The 18,136-nt window shown below is 48.5% G+C and overlaps 1 protein-coding gene across 2 annotated transcripts in view; it reads right to left on the bottom strand.

Annotated features, from left to right (window-relative positions):
- The window catches only part of SEPTIN8 (septin 8), a 37,913-nt gene extending 19,777 nt beyond the window's left edge, over positions 1-18,136 (bottom strand). The window contains exons 1-2 of one of the 2 annotated variants that reach the window (XM_056348216.1): positions 17,971-18,136; positions 1,069-1,183 (exon numbers count right to left, since the gene is read on the bottom strand). In XM_056348216.1, coding sequence (XP_056204191.1) covers positions 1,069-1,183; positions 17,971-18,000 — 145 coding nt within the window. In that variant the 5' untranslated portion in view covers positions 18,001-18,136. The remainder of the gene's footprint in view (positions 1-1,068; positions 1,184-17,970) is intronic. The other variant, XM_056348215.1, reaches the window with a different exon arrangement.

An 18,136-nucleotide genomic window follows, 5' to 3' on the forward strand; every position in this document is an offset into this window, starting at 1 on the left:
TATGGCACAAGCACCTTGCAAGAGCTGTCAGCGTTTCGCTGCACAGTCTACACAAAGCCATACTCTCTTCAGGCAGACTGAGGGCCAGGCAGGAGTTGCTGCCTCTAGATCTATTTCTGCTGGTTTAGCAGGTTACGGTACTTTAGGCCTGATACACAATACAAGAACCAGCCGAAGTAAAAATAATGCTTATCTCATCACTGGAAGGAATTGGTTTCTAGATCATGTCAATATCAAAATTAAAAAGTGTAACAAGGTTATTTTAAAGTCAGCACCTCGCACCGGCTCAGAATCTTCAAGATAAATACTTTACAATCAATAAAACCAGGAACGCTCCACTCCCTCTCCCTTTCCTAGCACAGGGATGGTCATGCTTCAAGCCCTTTGACCCACGCTGGGAAAGCATCAACCAGGCACAGCCCCCAACGCAAACCTCTTATCCCCCACTTTGGGGTGCAGGCTCACACTCAGACATGACCGAATTATCAGCAGCAGCTCTCAGCTAACCGCTGCATCTGACTGCATCTGCTTGCACACCGTATCCACCAAGAAGCTGCTCATGCCAGCCACCCCAGTTTGCAAATGGAAGTGCTTAATTTGCCACACACAGCCTTCCCTTAACGCTTCCTATTGCACAGCTGTCACAGTGAAGGAGATGCCCAACACCTCGCTGATTACAGGAATTCTTCCGGTTTGCCCCACAAGGCTCAGTCACTTGGCCCTCCCTGCTGCTCTCTGCAGCTTCTGCACCTGCACGGGTAGCTCAGCTCAGAGCAGGGCTGGACAGTCCCACACCCATTTCCTCCCCTACCCCCCTCACCAAAACTCTAATTTTGGGTAATAATCTCCAATAGTCACTTGTGAAAGTCACAACTCAGAAGCATCAAGCTCCAGAGAGTTGAAGTTCACTGAGAAAAAAAAAAGTGTTTATTTAAATAGTTAGGCATTTCTGACTTGCTTAAAGTCTCTGCCAAGCCCCATGGCACAGCAGGACACACAAGAAATCCTGGTCCCAACCTCACCGCGCTGCCAGCTCAGCCCACGTCTGCTGCAGAGGACTGTGCTCACCCACACAGAGGATGTTGAAGCTGAAGCCTTGTGTGACAGACTTGCTGACCAGCTGATCGGGGAGGCTGTCGAAGCCAACATGGCCCCCCAGGGAAAGGTTCCTCTTCTCTTCGTTCTGGTAGGGGGAAGAAGCCAGATTAGCAAACTGCATAAAGATGGCAAGTCAGACTGATGAGAGGAACCACCAAGCCCAAGAAACAAGCACCCTCCCGGGCACTGCATAACCTCCAGCCCAAACGAGCTTGTGTTTTGGCACACCACAGCACAAACCCACCGCCAGCAACAGAAAAGAGGGGGAAATACTCATCTTCAGGGGGAATTGGGAGAACTAAGCTACCAGGCTACAAAGAAAACACTAGCATAGACTTCAGCTACATACAGCTGGGAGAGATTAGCAAAGGAAACCCCACCACCATGTGATTTAGCACTCAATTTCTCCTTGTCCTTTTTTATTCCACTTTCTTAAAAACTCCCGCACCAAATTCGGCTTGACAGATTTTGTGTTTTCCCCCAAGTACTCCATATTTTTCCTTTGCTACTGCCATAAGCAGCATGGTTTTGTTTGCTTAGGCATTCAGGGGTGCTCGTCGCACAGGCAGGGTGAGGAATCCTCTTGCTTTACCATCTGTGACCACAGTTTTCCACCGTTTCTCTGCTGTTCCTGTTCCTGCCTCCCCTCTATGCACTTTGCTCTTCCTTCTGTCTCTTCCTCCCCCAGAGGAGGATGAAGCTGATCACCTGTAGGAAGCTTTGCTTAGGAACTAAGACAATAAACATCTGAGGAGAAACAGGTCTATGCCCCGTGTTATACAGAAAGGCAGATCAGATCAGATCAGCTATAAAGTCCAGAAGAGAGGAGTTGACAGAAGGGTAAGTGCTGTTTCTAGCAAAGAACAGGAGAGTTTGGCTTTGCACAAGTATTTCAACAGACACTGCCACCTCTACACAGCCAAGCAACACTGTTTGAACCCAGAGACCAGACCACCATCCAGCAGCCTCTCCGGCATACTTATCCTTCCATGGAGATGCAAAGATAGATTATTTCAGAGTGTGATTAATCCACACTCACAGCTTATTTGGCAAACGGCTGTTTTTCTTCTTCACCAGCACACAGTAGAAGATGGGGATGGCAAGAGTGCCTGCCCTTTGCCTGGCTCTGGTTCTTCTGTCTGTCCCTGACAATTTGGACTTAATGTCCCAGCACTAAGACTGCAAGACAAGCATACCAAGAAGAGCCTAAGCTGGCTGTCAAACTTCACATTAACTCAAGAGGAAAATACAAGAAATGAGATGATAAGCCTTGCATATTGTTCTATGCCTGCAATAAGATTGCTAATCAAAAAGCAAACCTTTTTTCAACTGCAGCTCGAGTCAAAGCCTCCTGTAGTTCTGCCTTTGGTAGAACAAATATTCTCAGCTTCGTAAACTAAAGCATTTCAATCACAAGAACAACTTGTGAACAGCTGAAGCAGCTCCTATGCCTCACATGCAAACCTTCTGGCTGCCCTGGCTAGCACTTGTTACCAGCTTTCAGCTGATTTAGCCCAGCGTTCTCCCAAGGGACTCCCCCTGGAAACCCAACCGAATCGCAGCTGGGCCCCTGCGATCAATTCCGTGTCATCCCATCAGGATCGATCGAGCTCACTAACTAAGCAGAAACAGCAATCATTTTAAGTTTTCCTGTGGGAGAGATGGCATCAATTACGGTTTTAAGGTGGACAGGAGTTTAGGTGAATTAAAAAAGGCCCCTAAGACAGGGAAACTTCCAAGTTAAACTTTCTTTCATTCATCTGTCACCATGCAGAGATGCCAAAGCTCAGATTAACACCTCTGCAGGGACAGATCCAGACTCCAGCTGCGGGAACAGTCCCCAGCACACAGGGAGAAAGGTGAGTCCGTGCTGATCCAGGCAGCTGAATGCTGACCTGCGGATCCAGGACAGGACGGTGCAGCTGTGCAGGGAAGGGAACTGCACCGCATGTGTGCTGCAAAGGACTCAGAGCTGCAGAGGTTTGGTTTTCCTCTTAAGGAGGAGACTATCACAAGGTGCAGGAAGCCACTGTGTGCATCGGCAGAGCTTGTGGGGCTTCCTCAGGCTCTCAGCCCCCACTTCTCCTCTACCCCATGCCCCCCCCCGAGCCACCACCTCACATAGCTTCAAAGACCAGTTCCCAGCACTGCACCACAGTGACAGCCAAGCACGCCGCTCCCACAGAAAGTCACCCGGTTTGATGGTTACACTTTGTGTCTTTTCATTTTAAATAATAAACAAAAAAACAAGCAAACAAAAACACAAACCAGAAGCCTGGGATGACATTTTGGATGGGAAATAAATAAAGGCTGGCGATGGCTATGATTAGGCTGAGAGTGCCCAAGGCTGGGAGGAGGTTTCCAGGCAACAGGCAGCACCACTGCTCGCAATTTTAAAATAGGCTCCAGCTAGGCAAGGCTGCATTGAGAACTCAGTCATGCTTCAGCCGGAGGAAACCCAAACGCATTTGCACAGGGCTTTCTTTTTCTCTTCTTTTTTTGGCGTTCAGTTGCTGTTCATTACGGGACAAGAATACTTACTCAAAACCGCTCGCCATCTCTTAAAGCTGCTCAACCAACGAGCCAAACTTCAGTGAAATATTTTTGTCAGTGACCTTGAAATGCATTTTCCTTGTTTTTTTTTACCTGTAAGCAGCGATAATAATCTGGTTCAAGTTCAAGACAATGCCAATACCAAAGCTAAAAAACATTTGCTGTGCTTGCAGCATGTTCAGCTGTCATTCAGCTTCCAAAAGGATTTTGCTGTTGTTGCTGTGTTAGGACAAACAACGGCAACAACTGCTGGAAAGTAATAACGCAAAGAAAAAGAACCGGGAAAAAAAGTCCTTCTGTTTTATTCTTTCCCTCCAAACCATTGAGCTTAGAAACCTGACAGCCTTGTGACTGCAACTAATTTTTCTGCTCACTTGCATTGTTTGGTGCATTGACCTGCCCTGCAGAGGAACCCACCCACCATCCTGATGAGCAGCCACCTGCACTTCTTCCTGCACCTACCTGCAGCTGATCTGCAAATCTCACCCCCAATGACTAACCCTTTTGGCCCGCTCCCACTCACCCAGGGTAGCTGAAGGACAGCTTGATACGGTTCACCTGCTAGTGAAGACAACAAAGTCACACTCAAAATTGAATTCTTTCCAGCAGAAGCAGCCAGCCCACAAGAGTCAGCATAAATAACCAATCCAGAATAGAAATGCTGCAATAAATAAGGGTAATGTAATAAAAAAAAGTAATGCAGCAAGGGGGGTAAGGGGGTGTTGTTTTTGTTTTAAATAAAAGCTAAGAATTTCAGTAGGAGTTTTGCCACATCTGGTGCCAGCGACACAACTGCCTTGCAGGACAGGCGCAGGCAGGTTACGTGGCAGAGATCAGCCATGGCGAGAGCCAGGCAGAAACATAGCCCTGCCCTTTCCAGTTGCACTGGTCTCTGCAACGCTCCTGCCCTCCCCAGCGCCTGGTAAGAATTAGGTCCCTCAGCTCACAGCCTGCCTTCCACCAGACCCCATCCCGGGGCTGCAAATAACCATGAGGCGAGCCAAGCTTTCCCAAAGCCCATTTGATCATTTCGCAACATGATAATTAAGTGTTTGCGATGGCTCCGAGTGCAAACTCCCACCATAAGCAGCCACTTGCAGCCCTGAACATGACTTCTTGGGTCACTAATGGCATCCTATGATGGGCAGCTACCAGGGTTTTACTTTACAGGGAGCCTTGGAACATGCTCTTTGAAGATCTTCTGTGCCTTGAGCTGATCTTCAGGGCTTGAAGCAGAGAGACAAGGGGATAATTTGTATTTTTCATCTGGAATTTCACGGGAAACAACAGATTCATCAGAAAGTCAGAGCAGGATTTATTAATTTTCAGATCCAAAGTCCCTTAAACATTTTCACAGATGCTCTGGCTGGTCCGAGAAGCAGTCTGTCAAGGCAACAGGCACACAAATGACACCTGAGGGCACAGCCACGGGAACAACAGCCATCCCAGAGGGAAATCGATCTTTGGCTCTGGTCTGACAGCTACGTCATGGGACCCTTCTCCTGGCACACAGCAGAAGGACAGACGTGCCCTTGGTAGCACAGATGGCCACACTTAACTGAGCACCACAAGAACTGAAACCAAACCTCCAAACACAGCGCTCCAAACCTGCTGTAAGGCATGAGCCACCCCAGCTCCTGGAAACGGTCCACTGGAGGCTGGGGATGCACAACGGCATGCTGGCCTGTTCCTGTGGCCACACCAGTATAAAGCTGCCCAGGGAACTAAAACCAGCATTTCCAACCCACATCAGCTTCTTCAGCCCATCCACAGCAGGGTCCCACAGACCGTGGCTGTGCAGGACCGTGGGGCTAGGAGGAAGCAAGAGGTGGCATCGCTGCAGGCACGTGTAGCATTGCTGCGGGGACAGGCCACAAACCACATCCGTAGATGATGATATGTTATTTGGCCCTTCATTGCAAGTGAAACAAGAAAAGGCAGCAGAGAAACAGAGAGACCAAATCCAGATCCCTGTCAGAGAGTCAACACAGTACTCACATATTAATTAGGCTCTTCCTAGTAGACAGAGGGATAAAAGAAACCTGTGAGGAGAAGTGGCACAGGCTACAGCATAGACCAGTGTGCCTACAATCCTTTAAAAAATAAAAATCTGATCAATTTCTCTTCATGCTTCACCTCCAAATTGGCATCAGTTTCACTCTACATCATTGCATTTTTTTCAGCAACTTCTTCCAGGAAAAGCAGCTATTTGTCTCTGCCTGCGTGACCCATGGGGGATGCCAGCAGCAAGATCAGCTCCACATCCAGCTGCCCCTCCACTGCAGAGCTCTCCTACCTGGGGCTCCTGGTGCAGAACAGAGTGGCTCACTTTGCTTTTAGATATGCTGGCCCTCCTCTCCTTGCTTTCACTCCAGGAGCAGTATGAACAGAGTGGAATTCAGTCATAAAAGACCATTCTGACATCAGCTGGTTAAAAAAAACCCTAAAAAATAGTCGAGATTTATCACCTTTCAATTAATCTCAACAAGAAATGCTCTTCAGTGACATATGCTTGTGTTTTCTGCTTGAGACAACCCACAGTTTTGTTTTCCTGAATGAAGCAGGTGAAAGCATATGGGTAAACAAAAGCATAACTGAATGCCACCATCATAAATGGTGATATTTATTTTTTTAAAATGTGGGGGTTTTTTTATTATTTTGAACTTGGCATGATGGGAGTTGCAATGTAAATCTTGGGCCCTGCTACAGCAGTCATCAGCGTACAAGACTCCTGGTTTAATACACTGAGGAACAGCACAGCATTTTTCTGTACCCAAGGTGCCTTTTCCCATTTCTACAGCCCAACAAAACGGGAGTGAGAAAGATGAACAGCTGACATTTTCCAAGGCAAAACAGCAAAAGCCTACAGAGGAAAGAGGAGGGGAAAGTCAGTCCTTTCTTCTTTCTGCTAAATGAAAAGGGCTTACACACTTGAGCAATGACCTTCAAGGCAAAGGCACGTGCTGCTCCCAGATGCTCCCTCCAGCACCTTCACACGGCTGACCCGGGCTGTCTCCGAGCTGTGGCCAGGCTGAGGCTCCCCAGACGCCAGCCCCATGCACAGGGGAAGCACAGCCTTTCAGATGAGAGCTTTCTTGTTCCAGGAGCTCACAGGCAGCAGTATTTCAGGTCCCTCTCTTCCTGGGCTTTTGCCATTTACGTTTTTCACACACAGAAAAAATAGCAAGAGGCAACAACACAACATCTACACAGCGCTTTCCCATAGTGCTTCAATTCCCACTACCAAGGCACACTTTTGGTTATGAATTACTCAATCCTGGATGACACCTTGACTTTAAATAATACTGAATCTTCCAGGACTTTGCAGCACAGGTCCCCTTCCAACCTGGGTACCGTCTGTTACCTTCACACCAATGCCTTGCAGTAGCTCTGGATATACCCACGGGCACATCGTTTTGCACTGCGGTAGCACACACATACGTGGAGTCCCGGGATCAGTGTGCCAGGCACCCTGCAATGTGCAGAGCACAGACAGATCCTCTCCTCTCCCATTTACAATCAAATCAAAACAGAAAGATAAAACAGTGCTAGCAGACAGACTGCAGCTCCCCAACCAGTGTGGCTCAGAGACCAGCAAGAGGAAGAGGAGAGAGTGCTCCCATGGGCCCTGCTCCGCACGGCCAAGACACCTTTGGCAGCACTCCCGTGGTGGGACGGAGTGGTCATTGCTCTGCAGGGGCTGGCTCGGCACCCGGCACAGCTGGGGACTGCTGTTAGTCACAAAGCTATGACTTCACCGTCTTGATTCCCTGTCCACAATCCACAATAGCACATGCAACACAGAGACTAACACACATACCAGTGGGGTCTGTAGGATGCTATTCCCTTGCATCCCAAGTGGAAATGCATGGTATCAGGAAATTATTCGGTCCTGATGCAGGAAGTCTCATTTGCAACTGAGCAGAAGGATTGTATGAGCTCTGGCAGAGCAAGCTGGTCCTGTGTACAGGCTCATGGATGCTGACACCCCGAGCAGCCACGCTGCCAGCCACAGGCACTGCCTGGCCCCTTCTCGGACCAGGCAGCTCAGGCAGCAGGACAAGCCAAACTGCCCACAAACCATGGAAGGGGAGGTCTGCTCCAGCACCCCTACCCCAACTGCACAACTGTGTGATGCTGAGGGGACCTCCCCCAAACACCCATCACCACAAGATTTCTTACAGAGGCGCTGGTTGTTTTATTGTCATTTCACAAGTAAACTGAGTCATGGAGCAGTTAAGTACTTGCCTAGAGACCTTGGCAAACAGCATTGGAAGCCAAATTCAGCTTCTTTGTCCAAGCAGACACTCCCTGGGGCTTGGCCCAGTTTCTCGATTAATGCAGAAAAATCCAGCAGATCACCTCTCTCAGAAGATCCCACCCCATCCCCGAGTACTGGTCAACAAATGCCACTTGACATTTGCAAAGAAACAGCAGCAAGTACAGACTCAAGTTTCCACAAAGAAAACATTCCTTCTGCCAAGCTCAGCAGCTATGGGGCAGTAACAGCAACACCACACCTGACATTTGAAAAGCACCTTTATGGTGTTAGCAACATTCAAAACAGACACTGTCACACATCAAAATATCTTCTTCTTGTACTCACAAGCTAAAGACTGGTGTATTACAGCGTCAATGCATGAACTGGCTCTTTGCACTCTACTAAGCAGAAAGAAATGGCCCAAGAGAAGTGATGAGATCAGATTTGAGGCTGTCTAACAACAGTCAGAGGATGCTGAGCATAGGAAGTCTTAACAGAGGGGCTCAGGGGTAGTAAGCACAACTTCGTTGGTGCCTTAGTGTGCTTCCTTTCATCTCCAGTGCCTTCAGCTGAGGCTGGCCAGCGGAGATCTCAGCACCTTTTAGGCTGAAGTTGTCACATTAGATGCCATCTGATCTCAAGCAGATTTGCAAAGCACAAGCACATACTCAATTCTCAAGTTTTTCAGTTCATCTTAAGCGTGTGCTTAAAATTCCAGCTCCCCATTGTGGAGCAGTGAATAACAGGCTGGGGGAAGAAGAAAGCAAGAAAAAAATAAGGCCACAGAGAAAATTTTAGATGTGGGATTTATGCTGATGTACCACTTGTCTTACAATAGCAACCTGCTATGCTTCAACTTCTCTGCTACCTCTTGCTCCGGCCCGGTCTGGTGGTGGTACGTGGCCAAACCAACAGGACACATCTGAGATGGTGTAAGCAACTCTGCCTTCGCTATGCCTGTGCAGGGAGGGCAACAGTGTTTTCCTCACTGCAGCAGCCCTAAAGAACTGTAAATGCCCAACGCTGCTGCTCTTGCCAGCAACAGCAGGGCAAAGCCCCGTGGCTGTCACTTCCTTCTCTTTTCCAACACAGAGCTCAGCCACGTCTGAGCCATCCCTCCACGTACACGACACTACATCAGCCAGTCATCTCCAGTAGCTGCACGCTCACAAGCTCCCAGCCCACACTGAAGTCTCCCAATAAAAACCTAAAACGCTAAAACAACACAATTCCCAGCCCCCCTTTAAACCGCTCTCCTAAGAATGCCAAGAATTTTCCCAGACACTTGAGCCTTTATTCATATCCCTCCTGGCTCCCAGCTGCACTCCAGGCAGGCAAAAACATCACTGAAGAAACCAGATACGGAGTCACCACCAAGACAAGCCAGATAAATATGAAAGCCACTTTACATTACAGAGGCAAGATGACTCAAAAGCTAAGGATCTCTCTTTTAGGGCTGACTAAAGGTTACATTGCCTGAAGTGGTACCTTTCTTGAAAGCTTTTGGACCCATTTTTATGAGACCAGCAAGCGCATTGCAAAGAGCAATGCTCAACATCTTGGGAAAACAAGAATTAAAAAAAAAAAAAAAAAAAAAATCACTGGTCCAGTATCAGTGTTTCACAATGTCTCATGTGCCCCAGGCTAGTCTTGGGGAAGAAAAAGCTCTGATGCACACCTGTAAAAACCCAGCGTGCTGAACACACACTGTAGTCACCTACCCATGAGAAGGTGGACTAGGATTCAAGTAAGAAAGCGAAACTCCTTTTGAGAGAGGAACTCCTCAGGCAAACTCCTTAGCTGCTTTTCTGAATCGAAGCCATGGTGCCAAAGCAGTGTTTTGATTCCTGCGGCACACCTTGTACTGATGATGTCCCAGCAATACACTGGACGCCAAGCACACCCAGCAGCAGGGATCTGCACGCGCAACATACCCCCTTCTGCATCAGCCCACTTGCTTTAACATTTGCAAGTAGACAGCTGAACTGCAGGCACTGCCTTTAGCTTGCTCCAGTCCCAGCAGCCTTTCCTCCTTTAAAGAAGAAAACAAAAAAACCAAACAAACCACAAAACAAAATAAAAACTCTACACACATCTACAGAATCAAATTAATTGGCACAGGCTTAAAACATCAGTTTTTGCTGATGTTCAGAGCCAAGTTTGAAGGGAGAGTAAAGCTTCCCATCTTTTCTTGTACAACATACATCCAAGATGATACATTCACAGCCTGTGAATGCAACATCAGTTTTAATTTTCTGCAAACAAACTGACTGTTTCTGGCTTAAATTCCTCTGACTTTTTACACTAAAAGCAAAATTCCCATATGCTTCCTTTCCTTAAGGTGTTATTTACTGATTTCCCTATAACAGTTATGAAGCCTAATTAATTAATCTGGGGTCTTTCTTAATTAAGAAAGGATAAAACATGCAGTTTGTCCCTATCACAAGTACTGGATAAGAGTTTACAAAGGAGCCAAACAGGATTTGTCAGGCATTATGCACACAATGTTTTGCAAACATGAATGCTGCCTTTGAGAATAAGGAAAGTTGGTTAAAACAGAGAAAACTATGGAACCAAAAATGAGAGACATTTCCTCCAAAATGACCTTAAAGGATGAGAAAGTTCAGCTTCTCATCAGCCTGAGAATTCCACCCCCCATACACTATTCAAAACCAAGAAAGTGAACTCCAAAACACAAACATAACTTTTCCTTCAGTCTGTTTAAAAACAACGCAAAATACAGATAAATGAGAACACACCAGACTACTCTGGTTCATTTCTTTTCAAAATTATTTATTCAAAAGTTGCTGAGGCTTTTAATTTGATGAAACTTCACAATTAACCCTGACAAGAGACTAATCTTATCCACTTATCTAGCTAGAGGCTTTCCCAAGTCCACCCAAGGCAGCAGATGCATTCCCAGCTTGCACTCAACTGATCTGACCAGCAGGATCTCTTCCTTTCCCCACTGTCCTGCCACAAGGAAGAGGAGAATATGGCAAATACAAATGGCTGTGGGACAAAGCCAAGAGAGAAACTGGGTGCTTACCCCTAAGGAGTGGTGCCACAGAAAAGGTTTGGGGCAGTTTAAAAGAAATGTTGAAGAAGGGAAAAGGATCTGGATCCCCATCATGCCGAACAAGCCATGCTGGCTATCAGCCACCAAGATCACTTGTTTTAGTTACCACTTAAAATAAACAGAGCTAATTCCCACATACATTTTCAGAATTTATTGCCTGATTACAATAAATACTATTACTCAGTATATTTTTAGACAAGGAAACAGAGATCTAATGGGAACCCAAGAGTTTTGGTCACCACCATATCCTTTTTCCCCAGTTTGCTTTATGCAACCATCTCACAGGACCTCCACAGACAGCTCTTGCAACTACTGGACAAGTCTCTTTGTGACACTGCCTGGAAGACACCAAAAAGAGAAGGTTTACATAGCACAGCCAGGCAGCCCCAAGAGCTGAACTAGAGTCATTGTGCTAATATGCTGACTGCTCTGTATCCTATTAGCATGCGCCTCCAGAAAGCCTCAAAGTGTATTAGCACAGAACACCTTTAATTTGAAGACTCAAGGCAACAGAAAGGAGAAAACTATCTGAAACACACATTTAGCAAAAAGATAGGCTGAAAGGACGATTCATTCTGTACGAAAATACGGAATAATCCTATATTCATGACTATGAGCTAGAAACACCTTTGCCGCAGAAGCGGAACGTTGGGGGAAGCAGAACGTTCTTGGCAGGCTGGCTCCGACAGCCCTTTTACTGTAGCAGAGCTGAAAGCCAGGATCAACTTGGATGAGAATCCAAGGCCTGGAGCAGCCTGCTGCCAGCGGGGTCTGGACTAGACACCCAGCGCTGCCTCCCTGCCCCACAATCACGGGGCTGCCCGGCACGTACCGGGTACCTGCAGGAACAGACACTATTTGACACTGCCTGGTTGGTCTCCTCTCCCAGCGACCGACCCGAACAACCCTGGCTGTGGCTGCTGCAGGAAGGTTCAGTTTTCCAGTGTGAACACCAGGCGCTCTGGGATCATGCTTCACCCTGGCCCACGGCTGAAGGCATGCCTGTACAGCCCTTTGCAGGCAGACATGAACTCAGCCAAGCAAAAGTCGAGGGACGTGTCCTGCCTCTCTCTTACGGCAGGAGCCAGCCAGAATGCTCCTTGCTGTGGAGGACTCTGGATGCATTCCCCGAATGTTTCCTTGTGCACGTAATGCAGCGGTGGCACAGGCTCATCGCAGCACCTCGTGCGGCAGCAAGGAGCGGACAGGAGCAGCCCCAAGCCCCTCGATGGAAATCCAGCCCAGGCTCGCTCTCTCCACAGCTCCCCGCGACAATCTGGTTTGGAGGCTGTGCAAGCCAGAGAGGGCAAGAGCCCTGAGGCAGGGTGCTCATTGGGAACCGCTGTCTAGCTGTCTGACATCTCTGGAATTTCATGTGTGGGGGAGATGGACACTTTTTGGCTTCACAAAGGAATCTGAACATCTAAACAAAGTGGTGCCTCCACAACCCCGACCCCACAGGCTCTGGTCGACCCGCAAGCTGAGAGCGGTGACCAGGGACATGTCCGGGAGTCCTGCCGTTCTCACCAGCACTGTTCTCCCCCAGCCCTCTGAAAATCTCCACTGTCACCCTGTTTTGGAGGGTGCCAATTCCCTGTCTGGCTCCAATTCTGCATCCAGATGTCACAAGTTGGAGGACAGCATGGCCACTTACAGCAGAGATGAGACTCTGGAAGGAAAGCATGTGGCTGGGACTGAGGAGAAGCAGCTCCTTCAGTATTTTTGTCTCACTTGAGCTGCTCTCAGAGCAGAGGTAGGCTCTCTTACCCGTCTGATACTTTTATGATACGTGAATATGAATGCAAAGCTTCAAGCATAAACCCAGTGCTCGCTGCAGCTACACAGATGTGGGGAAGGGGAGAAACAGGCAGGCTAAGCACGAACACACAGGCTCCCTCTCATCAAAACAGAGGACAGGACATTATTTCTAAGGATTGCAGCTAATCTGAAAGCAGCAGGGCAGCTTCTCCCATCCACAGCCTATAACGTGCCCAGGACATGTTCTGAATAATCAAAGTTAATCATGTAACTGTGCCCCTACCCCATGCAGGCAGGGTGCAAACAGTGTGCCCACACCCTGCATCTCTCCCTCAGTTCCATGGCCTCCCAAATTCCTCCTCTTAATTGCACAACCCAGGAAAAGCCGATTCAGCATCACGCCATTTCTTCCCCTCCCAACCTCCGAGCCAAAGGAGCATGAGAAGGAGACGAGCACAACTGTCATTCCTGCAGACAGAAAAACAGCCCAGTCCCCAGAGTGCTTCGTTTGCATGGTGGTGCCTCGAGACGACAGGACTGGAGACAGTGGGGGCACTCGGCGACAGGGCTGTGTCTCTCCCCGCAGCTGGCGACAGCACTGGTATTCTGCTACAGAAGATATTTAGGGAGCTTTTGGCCTTCCAACAACGCTAGAGACTGGCTGACAGCTGCCACCACAGTGCTGATGACAAGCCCTGACACCGTGCCGGCCTCCTGAAAGAGTTATTCTTCAGGCTTTCATTTGTTTTGCCGATGCAGAGGGCACATGCGGCTTCAGCATTCGCCAGCTCACATCCTTCCACCCACTGCCTCAGCGCTCACTGTGATTACGAGCGGTTAAGAGCAGCTTTGGAGCTCCCACGCAGAACAACATGTTGCATCTCTGCTGCAAAAGGAAGAGACGCTCCAGATTCACTGCCAGCAACAGCACCAGAGTGGGGAAAGAAAAAAAAAAAAAATTCTGGGCACATATTTGTTCCCAGCACATATATTCAAAAAAAGTGTTTAACTGTGATGGACTGTGGTTGACCTAATTGGTCCTGCGGTTGAAACAGTCAGAGCTGTCTTCCTGTATGAGCACAGGCAAGCCTCCCAGGGAGGGAACGCGGGGCTTGGAGAGGCAACCACCAATTTGTCTCCTCCAGTGGAGGACCATTTCCTCCATCCCTCCTTCCCAAAAAAGCATACACTACAGGCAGAAGGGCTGGCCAGGGCAGGGAGGGAAAGGGCTGCTCCCACTGGGCTTGCTTCCTGGTGCATGTTACCAGCTTGGAGAAAAATCTGTCACTTCTGTTCCACGCTGCATGGGGGATCATTTGAGTTTTTCCAGGCTAAAGGTAAAATAACTGAACAACAAAAAAGAGACAAGGAAATTTAAACCCAGAACTTCCAAATGGTAACACTGGCTGGGCAAAAAACAGGGCAGGGGGAATGTCCCAACCCAAACCAACGCCAGTTTCCACTGGAACTGAGCCATGGAAATGTTTTCCTTGGGAGTTTGATTAAAAGAAAATGTAAGCCTATGTTTAGGACCTACAGTGGTAAGCCTTGTGGCAACCTCTCTGCCCAGCCATGGCACACAGAGCTGTTCTCAGCCCACTCCTCATGCCCATCTTTCATGGACTGATGTGTAACTCCAGCACACGGAGGAGCTGGTTTAGGCTGTGCAGTCAGTAAGAGAAAAGGAGAGCTTACAGAAAACAGCAGCAGCAGAAATGCATGAAATTTATCACAACACAGGCAGTTACAGCAGAGCTGGGAGCAGGTCACAAGAAGGCAGTGGTGTGTAAACAGGCAACACTTGGATGACCTGCTGAACTGGCCAGACCCCCCCAACTCAGCTGCTTGCTATGACAAAAAAAAAACCCACCCACCACCATTGTCTGTTTCCAGCGAGGAAGATGTTATTCAGCTTTCCTCTACATAAAGTGGTAGGATTTTTTCATGTAAGATCTTCTAAGGGGCACTAATTTATAGAAAAGCTACCAGTAAAAGCCTAGCTATCAATTACTAACACCAAGGGACATCTTCTCCAGGACTGTGTGTAGACAGCTGTTGCACAACCACACCTCACACGCAGCTATGTGCACGCATCCCGCCCTCCCTTCACTTCGCGTCGATGTTCACAAATACCTCATCCATACACACAGTCACAGCATGCACACAAAGCAATCAACCATAACATTTTCAAAACTTAGAGCATAATGTTAAATCCTTATGTCAGCCTAGCCTTATAGCCGAGGACACCTGTTCCTCCTCACATACATGCATCTCAGAGCACACAGCTGCTCAGTTTAGAGCCCAAGCAACTGCCTTTGCACCTCCAAATCAGACAACGGGTTAATGCAGAGAGTTAATGACAGCATTTTGGGAGGTCGATGGGTTTTATTTAAAAAGAGAGAAAGCAACAGATTTGAGGGCTTCAAAAAGCTTCTCAAAAGCAAGACAGTCTTACAGTCTTGGTCTCACATCTCATCCCATTTACTCTCCTAGGCATCTCTAGTCACTTCTCCCTCACTTCTCCTGCCGTGGCAGCTTTTCTAGCTTTCTCCAGAGCTTCTGCATTTCCTCACTGCATTTCATGCACTCTCTGGCTTCCAGTTGCACGTGGTGGTTGGGCTGTTTCCCACTCAACACAACATCCTTGCTAATACTGCCAGCGTCTGCTCCAGCACACAGTCATCACGTGTGCTAGCTCAGCACTGGCCAGAGCAGGCAATGGAGAAGTTCCGAGCTTTAATGACAAATTGAAGTATTTCATAATTAAACCAAATTTTATCAGCTTGCTTTCCACTCCGGCAGTAACGGTACCGAAGACAACTGGCCCCAGGTACCTAGAAGCAATGCCTGCAGACCAAGCCCTTGAACACTGCAGTCAGTGGCGAATCACATTCTCAGGACAGATCAGCAGAAAACTTCAGTCTCCAGGGGCTGAAGCCAATCTCCCTCACAAGCACTACATTCACAAAAAACAAAGGCAGTCTTGAGCACTGCTGGTGTGATTCTGCTGCCTTAGAGGCAGTTTTCTATGGGCGAGCTTCCTTTCATTTGCTTTTGTTGGTCATTTCCAACAGCAACACTCCAAGAGAACTTTATTTTATTGTGCTGGAGACAGAGGCATTCTGGAGGACTGTACAAGGGAAGCATGCATCTGGGGAGTTTTGAAAACACATTATCCAAACCTAAGGGTCACTACATTCCAGGATGTCAGTGTCAGCTGGACACTTATAAATAGCTTCACCAATCTGAATAGCATGACTTACTGTGTATCAAAAACCTCCTTCAGAGGCTTTTTCAACATTACTTCCCACTGCAGATACAAACAGACAGTAAAAATAAATGAATTTATCATCACCTCTTCTTGGCAGTAAGGAGCTATTCCCACACAGACTTTATGCTCAGGAAACTGAGGCACAGTGATATCAAGTGGCATCAAGGAAGCTGTAAACCCTGCAGAAAGAACAACTCTGAACACCTTAGTAGCAAGGTTTCCATGATGCTGCTGGAGGAACAGCATCAAGAGCTGAGACATGCTGAGGATAAAGGAAAGCACAGCTGGGACTGTCCCCTGCCCTACAACGAGGTGCTGCTCTCCCACCTGCTTCTGCCAGATCCGTGGCTCCAGGCAAAAGGCAAACTAGGCCAAAGGCAAAGATCAGCCGATCACCAGATCTACAGGGCCTGCAGCCCCCTATAAACTCACCCTAGCCGCTTGCACAAAGTAAGCGGATTTTCTCTTAATGGAGTTGGGCACTAAAATCATGTTGGAGCCCAGCCATCTCACCTTGGTGCTCCAAATGAGAGCCAAGCACCTTTGGGAACATTCCCCCCCCCCCCCCCCCCATTTCTTTTTTTAAATAAAATTGATGGAGTACTGACACAAGTACACCAAGCATTCAAGTACCCACACCAAAGAACACAAGATTAAGTTTAATTTTCTCCCAGGCTAGGCAATATTTTAGGTTCCTGTAACACCTAAGAAAACCTGCACAGACACACCAAAAACATCAAAAGTATTTATACACGATACAAACGCAGGAAGAATTGCAGTGAGATTGTTACGGTGTTTCCATTCCTTGCCACTGAGGCTTTACCTTAATCCCCTCTCCCCAGAGTTGAGAAGCATTTACTTTCTTAAGTAAAAGCCCACAATCAATTTTCGTTCATGCAAGTTCTAAGTAAGTCACAGTCTTGCAAATTCATTCTTGAGCTGGAAACTTTTGGGCCAGGATTCAAATAAATGAAGCAGAGTTTGAGATTCTTGGCAAAAAGTAGTTTACAGAGAAAACAGTAGCAGGGACTTGTTTGTGCTCAAACGGCATGCCTATAATTCAGACAACCGCCACTGCTGTTCTCGTTTATTTAGCAATATCACACCAGACATTTTTGACTTTCGAGAGCTATGCTATTTAATGCAGTAAAAACGTTTTTAGCTCTGAAAGACTACAAGACGCATCGCCAAGCTATTCAATTAGCATGGCTTTCCAACAACACCACAAAATTGAAGCGGTAGACAAGTAGATTTACACCGACACAGATTTTCGGCAGATTGACTTCCGATAGCAGTTATACAACATGTGAGCTGCGGGGAGGCGCGGTGCACAGGTCACGCTCCATATTTGCTGTACAGCATTCTCCATACATTGCCTCAGCGACCAGTTAGCCTCGAGGGTTTGCTCTGCCCGTGTCGGCATCGGCGTCTCTCTCACAGTATTACATACACACCGTTAACTTACTCACTGGTTCAGTGCTTAGGTACCAGCGGTATGTAAACAGTTCGTATGTAGGAAGGTCTGACCCTATTTCTTTCTGCCCCTCTGTGCGGGGTACTTCGACCCCGCAGACCCAGGGACACTGGCCACCCCCCGGGAGCCCTCTGGCCACCCCAGCAGCCGTCACCAAGGGCTCTCCTCCACACCGCCACCCCGCTGTCAGCACCAGACCGAGCCCCCGGCCTCGCAGCCCCGCAGCAGGACCCTCCCGCAGGGCCGGCCTCGCACCCCGCCAGGCCGGGGACGCCGCCTGGCCCCCTCCCAGGACCCCCCGCCGCCGGCTCCTCCCGGCTCCCCGCCGCCGCATCCCCCACGCTGCCCCGGCCCCGCCACCGGCTACACGGTTACTAGTAGTACTATTATTTTCCCCCGAGGAAGAAAAAGAGAAAGCGCAAGTTACGTCCCGGGGAGAGCGGGCGGGGGAGCGGGGCCGGCCCGCGGCTGCTCACCGAGAAGCGCTCCAGGTCGGTGGCGGCCATGGCCAGGGCTGGCGCGGCTCTCCCCGCCGCGGGTGGATGCGGCTGAATGGATCCAATATGGCCACTTCCTGGAAACTCCCCTCCGCCCGCCACAGGCACCGCCCGACAGCCCGCCCGGGGCACCGGGGGCCGGGCA

This window comes from Falco biarmicus, chromosome 8, assembly GCF_023638135.1.
Source record: "Falco biarmicus isolate bFalBia1 chromosome 8, bFalBia1.pri, whole genome shotgun sequence".
Taxonomy (NCBI): Eukaryota; Metazoa; Chordata; class Aves; order Falconiformes; family Falconidae; genus Falco; species Falco biarmicus.